The sequence below is a fragment of the Numenius arquata genome, unplaced genomic scaffold (genome assembly GCF_964106895.1).
Source record: "Numenius arquata unplaced genomic scaffold, bNumArq3.hap1.1 HAP1_SCAFFOLD_1761, whole genome shotgun sequence".
Taxonomy (NCBI): Eukaryota; Metazoa; Chordata; class Aves; order Charadriiformes; family Scolopacidae; genus Numenius; species Numenius arquata.
Genome location: NW_027414368.1, coordinates 1 through 10,850, shown reverse-complemented (window position 1 = coordinate 10,850; position 10,850 = coordinate 1). Strand labels below are relative to the sequence as shown.

Sequence of the window (10,850 nt, the reverse complement as noted above, 5' to 3'; positions counted from 1 at the left end):
GAATTCCCTCTGACACCCCTCTCTTCCCGCAGCTGGCACCACTTACATCTTCGGCAAGGGGGGGGCGCTTATCACCTACACGTGGCCCCCCAACGACCGCCCCAGTACCCGCGCCGACCGCCTGGCTTTGGGGTTCAGCACCCACCAACGCGACGCGGTTCTGCTGCGGGTGGAGAGCGCGGCGGGGCTGGGGGACTTCCTGCAGCTCCACATTGTAAGGGGGAGGCCAAGGGGGGGCCTGGGGGGTCCGGGGGTATGGGGGGATATGGGAGGAGATGGGACCTGGGGGGGCTATGGGGGTTATGGGGGGCTATGGGGGGACGTGGAGGGCTGGGAGTTCTTGGGGGGGCAATGGGTGGCTGGGGACTTCCTGCAGCTCCACATGGTAAGGAGAGGGATGGGCTCTGTGGGGGGGATGTGGGGCGGATGTGAGGGGGATGTGGGGCTGGTTATGGGGCAGCTGTGGGTTAGGTGTGGGGCAGGGACCCTGTCGCCCCCCCTCTCACCATGGGGGGGGATTCTCACCCCGGGGACCCGCTGCAGGAGGGACCCCGGTGCCTGGGTGGGTGTGTGGGTCGTGCCGTGGGTGGGTCACGCCGTGGGTCCGGGACCCACACTTGTCCCCCCGCAGTCACAGGGGGCCGTGGGGGTGCTGTTCAACGTGGGGACGGAGGACATCGCGCTGGAGGAGCGGGGGGCGGCCGTGAGCGACGGGCGCTTCCACGTCGTGCGATTCACGCGCAGCGGCGGCAACGCCACCCTCCAGCTGGATGGGGGGCCCCTGCACGAGCGCTACCCCCCAGGTACCCCACAGACCCATAGCTGCCCCATAGTGCCCCACGGGGGCCCCTGCACGAGCACTACCCCCCAGGTACCCCACAGACCCATAGCTGCCCCATAGCGCCCCACAGGGGGCCCTGCACGAGTGCTACCCCCCAGGTACCCCACAGACCCATAGCTGCCCCATAGTGCCCCACGGGGGGCCCCTGCACAAGCGCTACCCCCCAGACCCATAGCTGCCCTGTAGCTGCCCCATAGTGCCCCACGGGGGGGCCCTGCACGAGCGCTACCCCCCAGGTACCCCACAGACCCATAGCTGACCCATAGCTGCCCCGTAGCTGCCCCATAGTGCCCCACAGGGGGCCCCTGCACAACCGCTACCCCCCCAGACCCATAGCTGACCTATAGCGCCCCATGGGGGGCCCTTGCACAAGTGCTAGCCCCCAGGTACCCCCCACCTGGCACCCCATAGCACCCCATGGTGGGGGGCCCTGCATGAGCACTACCCCCCCAGGTACCTCCCAGACCCATAGCTGCCCCATAACACTCCACAGAGGGCCCTTGCATGAGCGCTACCCCCCAGGTACCCCCTGTAGCTGCCCCATAGCCCCTATAGCTGCCCTATAGCACCCCCATAGCTGCCCCATAGCTGCCCTATAGCACCCCTATAGCGCCCATAGGGGCCCCTTGCACAAGCACTACCCCCCACGTACCCCCCATAGCACCTAGAGACCCCCCCCATCGCACCCAGACACTCTACAGCCCCCTAAGGCCCCCCCCATGTCTGTCAGACAACCCCTCCCCCCATGCTAACGACCCCTCCCAATTAACAACCCCGAGGTAACGAGGGCGCTAACGAAGGGTCCCTCCCCCCCTCCTCAATGCCCCCTAAAACCCCCATAAACCCCCCAAAACCAGCCACGCCCCAGCCGTGACATCAACAGTGACATCACGGTCCCACCATGGTGACACCAACAGTGACATCAATGGTGATGTCACGGTCCCACCTCGGTGACACCAACGGTGTCCCCCACTGATGCCACCCCCGTGATGGCCGTGCCCGTGCCAGCCCCGGCGGCCCCGGTGGCAGCATTGGTAGCCACGTTGGTGGCTGTGGTGGCCCTGATGGTGGTCCTGATGGCCCCGTTGGCCGTGTTGGCCGTGTTGGTGGCCCTGGTGGCTGCGTTGGTGGCCATGGTGGCCCCATTGGTGGCCCCGTTGACCATGTTGGTGGCCCTGTTGGCCCCGTTGGCTGTGTTGGTGCCCCATTGGCTGCGTTGGTGGCCCTGGTGGCCCCGGTGGCCATGGTGGGCCCGTTGGCCGTGGCAGTGTCTGTGGTGGCCATGGTGTCCCTGTTGGCTCCATTGGCCACGTCGGTGGCCCCGTTGGCTGCATTGGCCCCGTTGGCCGTGTCGGTGGCCCCGTTGGCCCCATTGGCCACGTCGGTGGCCCTGTTGGCCCCGTTGGCCGCGTTGGTGGCCCGTAACGGTGTTCTCCTCCCTCCCAAGGCAGCGGGGACGGCGAGCGGTTGGCGCTGGCGCGGCAGCGCATCCCCTATCGCCTGGGGCGGGTGGTCGATGAGTGGCTGCTCGACAAAGGTAACGAGCCCTAACGAGCACCCGCCCTAACGAGCACCCGCCCTTAACGAGCACCCACCCCCTAACGAGCACCCGCCCCACGCCCCCACACACAGAGGGACCCAGGCGTCCAGGACCCACACGTCTGGGGACCCAGATGTCCAAGGCCCACAGATCTGGAGATCCAGATGCTTGGGATCCAGATGTTTGAAGACCCAGATGTCCGGGACCCACATATTTGGGGACCCAGGTGTTTGGGGACTCGGGCATCAGGGGACCCAGATGTCCAGGACCCACAGATCTGGAGATCCAGATGTTTGGGGACCCAGATGTTCGGGGACGCAGAGGTCCGGGGGGGGGCGGGGGGCTGGGCTCGGCACCGCCCCCTCCCCCCGTTCATTAATGCTCATTAAGGCTCCTTGAGGCTCATTAAGCCCCGGTTAAAGGGACAGTAACGAACTTAACGGCCCCCTAAACCGCGCTTTAACCCTTTGAGTGCTGCCGCCCCCCCTAAACCCCCATAAACCCCCCTAAACCGCGCATAACGCCCGCACTAATTAGTGATGCTAATTGGCCCGGGGACGAGCGGCCGGGCCGGGGCGTGCACGAGGGCCGGGCGTGCACGAGGGAGGGCTGTGTGTGCACGAGGGAGGGCTGTGTGCGCACGAGGGCTACGTGCGCACGCGCCTTCACGCGTGTCGTGTGTCACACGTGTCGTGTGTCACGCGTGTCGTGTGCTCACGAGGGCCGTGCCCGCACCAGCCGCCCCGGCCCCGCTCAGGCAGGACCCTCCCCCCTTCTCCCCGCCCCCCACCCCCAGCCCCGAATGAACCAAAAGCGGCCGATTTGAGCCCAAACTGAGCCCCCCCCCCCCCCCCCCGCCGGCGCAGCTCAGAGGGTTAAAGGGGCCGGGAGGGCGTTGGGGTCCCTTTAACCACCGCCGCCCGGGGGGGGGAGGGGCCGGGGGAGGGGGGTGGGGGGCAGGTGGGGGGGGTGCGGGGGGATGGGGGGGCTTGGGGGGGGACACGCACCGGGGGGGCCCGGGCGGCGGAGGGGCTGGGGCTGGGGGGGTGCAGGGCTGCTCCTCGTGCGAGGCACGGCAGGGCCCTTGTGCAAGGCATGTACAGCCCTGGTGCAATGCACACACGGCCCTGGTGTGTCACACCCGGGTGCAACGCACGTGCTGTGACCCTGGTGCACAGCACCCTCGTGCAATGCACGCACGGCCCTCATGCATTGCACACTGCAGCCCTGGTGCATTACAGGTGCTGTGGCCCTCGTGCATCGCACACATGGCTCTGGTGCATTGCACACGCATCCTTCATGCATTACAGGTGCTGTGGCCCTCGTACATTGCACACTGTGGCCCTCGTGCATTGCACACATGGCCCTCGTGCATTGCACACTGTGGTCCTGGTGCATCACAGGTGCTGTGGCCCTCGTGCATCGCACACATGGCCCTCGTGCATTGCACACTGTGGTCCTGGTGCATTACAGGTGCTGTGGCCCTCGTGCATCGCACGCTGTGGCCCTCGTGCATCGCACACATGGCCCTCGTGCATTGCACACTGTGGTCCTGGTGCATTACAGGTGCTGTGGCCCTCGTGCATCGCACGCTGTGGCCCTCGTGCATCGCACACATGGCCCTCGTGCATTGCACACTGTGGTCCTGGTGCATTACAGGTGCTGTGGCCCTCGTGCATCGCACGCTGTGGCCCTCGTGCATCGCACGCGCATCCCTGGTGCCCCGCAGACACGTCCCTGGTGCCCCGCGCATCCCTCTTGCCCCCCCACCCACGCGTCCCTCCTCCCTGGCGCATCGCCCCCCTGCGCCTCCCCCCCCTCCTCGTGCCCCCCCTGTGCCACGTGTGTCTCCCGCAGGCCGGCAGCTCACCATCTTCAACAGCCAGGCGCTGGTGCGGGTGGGGGGCCGGGACCGCGGCCGCCCCTTCCAGGGGCAGCTCTCGGGGCTCTACTACAACGGGCTGAAGCTGCTGGCGCTGGCGGCCGAGGGGCACCCCCGCGTGCGCCTGGAGGGGGACCTGCGCCTGGTGGGGGAGCCCCCCCCACCTCCCGCCCCCCCCGGCGCCACCCCCGCCCCCCCCGACATGGCCACCACCATCATGGAGACCACCACCACCATGGCCACCACCACCACCCGCCGCGGGCGCTCCCCCACCCTCCGCGACACCGTGGCACAGGTACGGGGTGGGGGGGGGGCTGGGGGGGCCGGACACCCGGGTCCCCGGGGGTGAGGGGGGGGGTCCCAGAGGCCTGGGTCCACTTGGGGGGCACCTGGACGCCTGGGGATGGGGGGGGGGTGGGAGGGCAAAGGTGGGGGGAAGGAAGAGTGGGGGGGGGGGGGGGGGGGGATGCCTGGGTCTATTTTGGGGTCCCCCAGACACTTGGGTCCCCTGGGGAGAGGGGGGGGCGAGGGGGGGGGGTCCCAGACTCCTGGGACCAAGGGGGATGGGGCGTCCCCCAAACACCTGGATCCATTTGGGGGGCCCCCCCTGGCTGTGGAGGGGGTGGGGGGGTGTCAGGGGGGGACCCCTCCCCGGTGACCCCCCCGCCCCCCCCCCAGAACACGGACGACCTTCTGGTGGCCTCAGCCGAGTGCCCGAGCGACGACGAGGACCTGGAGGAGTGTGAGCCCGGCACAGGTGGGTGCTCCTCCACGGGGCCGCCCCGGGCACACGCGTGTGCACACGGCCTCGCACGCCTGCCCGGGGCACCCCTCGACCCCCCCATCCTAGCCCCTCGCACATGCGTGTGGTGGGGGGGCTGGGAACACACGTGTGTCTGCACACACGGAGACGGGGGGTGCGCGTGGGCTGGCACACGCGGGCACTTGTGCGTACGGGGGTGCACGAGAGCTGCTCACACATGTGCAAACGCACACACGCGTGCACAAGAGCTTCTCACATGCCTGCACACACAAACATATGTGTGCACACATGCACAAGAGCTGCACACACGTGTACATACACGTGCACACAGCTGTACTCACACACGTGCACGAGAGCTGCTCACACATGTACACACACGTGCATACAGCTGTACTCACACACATGTGCACAAGAACTGCTCACACACCTTCACATGCATACATATGTTCACACACGTGCACAAGAGCTGCTCATATGCCTGCACACACATGCACACAAGAGCTGCTCACACATGTACAGATGTGCACACACGTGCACACAGCTGTACCCCCACACGCATGCACAAGAGCTGCTCACACACCTACACACACATACATGTGCACACTCGTGCACAAGAGCTTCTCACACACCTGCCCATGCATAAACTTGCACACACACGTGCACGAGAGCTGCTCACACACTGGCACATGCACATACACACGTGCACAGACTCCCATGCACCCCTCGCACGCCCCCCCCCCGCACATGTGCCCCCTCGCACGCGACCCTGCCCCTTACACGCCTGCACACGTGTGTTCCCTGCCCTGTGGCACACGCTCCCACCCCGTGCACATGCGTGTGCCCTGTGCAAGCCCCGCCCCCTCGGCCCACCCTCGGCCCCGCCCCAACGGATGGACGGATGGACAGACAGGGAGGGGATCCCGGTGTCCGGGTGTCACCCCCATGTGCGAGGCCGTCGCACACCCGCTGCCGCTGGAGTCCTCGTGCGAGGATCCTCCCCTCGCCCCTCCCCCAGCCCGGACGCTGGGGTCCCCCCCGGCACCCACCGGTGTCACCCCCCAGACGTCAAGGGGGGAGGCGTCCCCTGGACGCCCGGGTCCCTGGAGCCCCCGGGGGGAGGGGCGGCAGCGGGGGGGAGAGTTGGGGGGAGGAGGGGGCGACGGACGGACAGATGGACTGAAGGACTGAAGGACTGAAGGACGGACGGACAGACGACGGACGGACAACGGACAAGAGACAGGGGGGAAACGGCTGGAGGACGGATGGATCCATGGATGGACGGACGGAGGATGGATCCGTGGATGGATGGAGGATGGAAGGAAGGATGGATGGAGGATGATGGATCCATGGTTGGACGGGTGGATGGATGGATGGAGGATGGAAGGAAGGATGGTTGGAGGATGATGGATCCATGGATGGACGGGTGGATGGATGGATGGAGGATGGAAGGAAGGATGGTTGGAGGATGATGGATCCATGGTTGGACGGGTGGATGGATGGATGGAGGATGGAAGGAAGGATGGATGGAGGATGATGGATCCATGGTTGGACGGGTGGATGGATGGATGGAGGATGGAAGGAAGGACGGATGGAGGATGATGGATCCATGGTTGGACGGGTGGATGGATGGATGGAGGATGGAAGGAAGGATGGATGGAGGATGATGGATCCATGGTTGGACAGATGGATGGATGGATGGAGGATGGAAGGAAGGACAGATGGAGGATGATGGATCCATGGTTGGACAGATGGATGGACGGGTGGATGGATGGATGGAGGATGGAAGAAAGGACAGATGGAGGATGATGGATCCATGGTTGGATGGATGGATGGACGGATGGATGGATGGATGGAGGATGAAAAGAAGGACAGATGGAGGATGATGGATCCATGGTTGGACGGGTGGATGGATGGATGGAGGATGGAAGGAAGGATGGATGGAGGATGATGGATCCATGGTTGGACGGGTGGATGGACGGGTGGATGGACGGATGGAAGATGGAAGGAAGGACAGATGGAGGATGATGGATCCATGGTTGGACGGATGGATGGATGGATGGAGGATGGAAGGAAGGACAGATGGAGGATGATGGATCCATGGTTGGACGGATGGATGGAGGATGGATGAGGGAAGGATGAAATGATGGATGAGGGATGGCAGATGGACAGAAGGACAGATGGACAGCAGATCCATGGATGGAAGGATGGATGGACAGATGGATGGATGGAAGGACGGATGGATGATGGCCAATGAAAGAGGGATGGATGGAAGGACAGATTGACAATGGATGGATGGATGGATGGATGGATGGATGGAAGAGCGGATGGGGATGGATGGATTCAAGGAGTGATGGGTGGATTTAAGGCTGGATGGACGGACACATGGACAGAAGGCTGGGCAGATGGATGGACACACGGAGGGATGGATGGACACATGGACAGACGGGTGGACACAAGGCTGGGTGGATGGATGGACAGATGGACATAGAGCTGGATGGATGGACTGAAGCAGTGGATGGATCTGAGGATGGACGGACGCAGGGCTGGCTGGCTGGATGGAAGGACAGATGGACGCAGGGCTGGATGGATGGACAGATGGACTGATGCAGGGATGGGTGGGTTCAAGGTTGGGTTTAGGGAGGGATGGATGGATTCACGGCTGGATGGTTGGGTTTGACAATAGATTTAGAGATGGATGGACGGATGGATGTACAGATGGACAAACACCTGGAGGGATGGATTCAAGGCTGGAAGGACACATGGATGGATGGATGGATGGATGGATGGATGGACGGACGGACTCAAAGATGGACGGATGCCTGGAAGACTGGCTGGTTCAAGGCATCATGGGTGGATCCATGGCAGGATGGACGCAGGGATGGACGGACAGATGGATTCAAGGATGGATGGGCGGATAAGACAGAAGAACAGACAGATGGGTGGATGGATGAATGGAGGAATGGATGGACAGATGGATGAATAGGTGGATGAAGGGACGGACGGACAGATGTATGTATGTATGGATGCATGGAAGGATGGATGGACAGACGGATGGATGGACGGATCGGCGGATGGATGGACACATGGATGGACGGATGGATGGACAGACAGACGGATGGACGGACGCATGGATGGATGGATGCACAGATGGATGGACAGACGGACGGATGGATGGACGGACGAATGGATGGATGGATGGACAGATGGACAGATGGATGGACGGACGAATGGATGGATGGATGGACGGACGGAGGGATGGATGGATAGTTGGACGGATGGGCGGATGGATGGATGGACGGACGAATGGATGGATGGATAGATGGATGGACAGATGGATGGATGGACAGATGGACAGATGGATGGACAGATGGATGGACGGTTGGAAGAATGGATGGACGGATGGCTGGCTGGCTGGACAGATGGGTGGCTGGACGGATGGATGGATGGACAGACGAATGGATGGATGGACGGATGGGTGGCTGGACGGATGGATGGATGGACGGACGAATGGATGGATGGACGGATGGATGGACGGTTGGAGGAATGGATGGACAGATGGATGGATGGATGGGTGGATGGACAGACGGACGGACGGGCAGACGGATGGATGGATGGACGGCTGGAAGAATGGATGGATGGATGGATGGCTGGATGGACGGATGGCTGGACGCATGGATGGCTGGACAGATGGACGGATGGCTGGAAGGATGGACGGATGGCTGGTTGTCCCTGGCCACAGGCTGCTGGCGCCGCAGGGGTTGGGCCGGCGGCACCTTCTCACCGAGTGTCTCTTCTCTTCTTTTCTTTTTGTTCTTTTTTTCTCTTTTTTCGTTCTTTTTTCTTTCTTTCTTTCTTCTTGTGTTTTTTTTTTTTTTTTTTGTTGCTTTCCCTTCCTTCCTGCAATTTCTTTTTCCTCCACGCTAAAATCACCCGGCCCCATCCCGCGATGTAAGTTGACGGCAGCGCCGCGGTTTGCTCTTAAAAAAATAACAAAAAATAGCAAAAAACATAGCTAAAAAAAAAAAAAAAAAAAAAGAAAATATAATAATAATAATAAGCGCTAATCGTGCCGGCGGAGGGGGGCGGGGCTCGGGGGGCCGGGGGGGGCCGGCGGCGGGCTCTGATGCCGGTCCCCCCTCCCCGTCCCCCCTCCCCCTCGTTTGTGTCTCCGCAGGCGGGGAGCTGGTGCTGCCGGCGTCCCCGGGGGGGGTCCCGGTCCCCTCGTCCCCCCCGCCCCCCCGCGCCCCCCCCGGCTGCGGCCCCGACTGCGAGGAGCCCTCGGGCTTCGCCTCGGGGGAGGCCGCCGACCCCAACCTGCCGCCGGCCGACGACGAGGACTTCGGGGGGCAGGGGGGCGACATCATCACCGCCTCCCGCCGCCACCACGACGACGACGATGACGCCGACGATGACGTCACGGCCAGCCAGGCCCAGGGCGGGGGGGCCGAGGTCACCGTCCCCACCGTGGTGGCCGCCCCTTTGCCGGGGCTGGTGCCGGCGGGCGAGCGGCACCCCAGGGAGGGCTCGGCGGGGAGGGGGGGACGGGTGACGGCCCCCCCGGTGACACCCCGTCCCCCCGCTGTCCCCACAGCCGCCGCCCCCGGAGCCGTGGAGGTGGTGCGGGAGGCGGGGGGCACCACCGGGATGGTGGTGGGCATCGTGGCCGCCGCCGCCCTCTGCATCCTCATCCTCCTCTACGCCATGTACAAGTACCGCAACCGCGACGAGGGCTCCTACCAGGTGGACCAGACTCGCCACTACATCGGGGCCGCCCCCCACAACCCCCCCGGCAGCGCGGGGGGGGGGTCCCCAACACGCCACCGCCGCCGGCCCCGCTTTGGGCGGGGGGACCCCCAAGGAGAAGGCGCCCCCCGCCCCCCCCCAAGGCGCCCGGCAAAGCCCGACGCAACAAGGACAAGGAGTATTACGTCTGACGGGGGAGGGGGATGCTCTGACCGCCCCCCCCCTCCCCAAACAAACAACACCCACCTCCCGCCCCCCCAGAAAACGCCCCCACCCCCCCCCCCCGGGGTGACACCGGCACCGTCACCCCCCCCCCCGGGTGGCGCCTCCGTGCTCCTGCGTGTCGTCGTCCCCAACCTCCCCCCTCCCCACCGAGGGAAGAGGGGGCGCGGGGGGGGGGGGAGGGGGGGGGGCTGTCCCGGCACGCCGGGGTGGGGGGGGGCTCAAAGGGATCCGAGGGGGAGGGGGGGGTGAAAAACGCGGGACACACACCCCCCCCCCCATACCCCACCCCGCCCCCACCCCTTGGAACCGGTTTTTTTACCGCCCCCTCCCCTCCCCCCCCGGGTCTTTCGTTGGGTTTTATTTTTTAATTTCGCAAAAAAAAAAAAAAAAAAAACAAACATAAAAAACCAACCCGTTGGGGTCGGGACAACCCCCCCTTCCCCTCCCCCCCCCCGCGGGTCCGCCCCGCCTCCCCCTCCCCGCCCCCCCACCTCGGGGCTCCCCCAAAACCCCCTTCCCCAGAGAACCCCCCCCGGGCCCCTCCGGCCCCCCCCGGCCGCGCACAGAGGAATACACGGTTCTATACTTCGTACAGCGGCTCCGCCTCTTCCTGCGCCGACCCCCGGCACCCCAAAACCCCCCCCGGCACCCCAAAACCCCCCGGGGACCCCAAAACCCCCCCGGGGACCCCCAACCCCCCCCAATTTGGGGGTGCCCCCCCCGAGACCCCCAAATCCCCCCTCCGGGGGCCCCAAAACCCCCCCGGGGACCCCCAACCCCCCCCTTTGCACCCCAAATCCTCCCCCGGGGACCCCAAAACCCCCCCAGGCCCCCGCCTCCTCCTGGTCCCGCCCCC

The 10,850-nt window shown here is 64.8% G+C and overlaps 1 protein-coding gene across 1 annotated transcript; it reads left to right on the top strand.

Annotated features, from left to right (window-relative positions):
- Positions 1-31: 31 nt before the first annotated feature.
- Positions 32-9,960, top strand: LOC141477940 (neurexin-2-beta-like; the record flags this gene model as incomplete). Its single annotated transcript, XM_074167108.1, has 8 exons — positions 32-214; positions 632-803; positions 2,289-2,378; positions 4,239-4,558; positions 4,942-5,020; positions 9,264-9,527; positions 9,618-9,804; positions 9,867-9,960. Coding segments are annotated over 8 exons (1,389 nt in total), but the record flags the coding sequence as incomplete, so codon positions are not given.
- Positions 9,961-10,850: the final 890 nt, after the last annotated feature.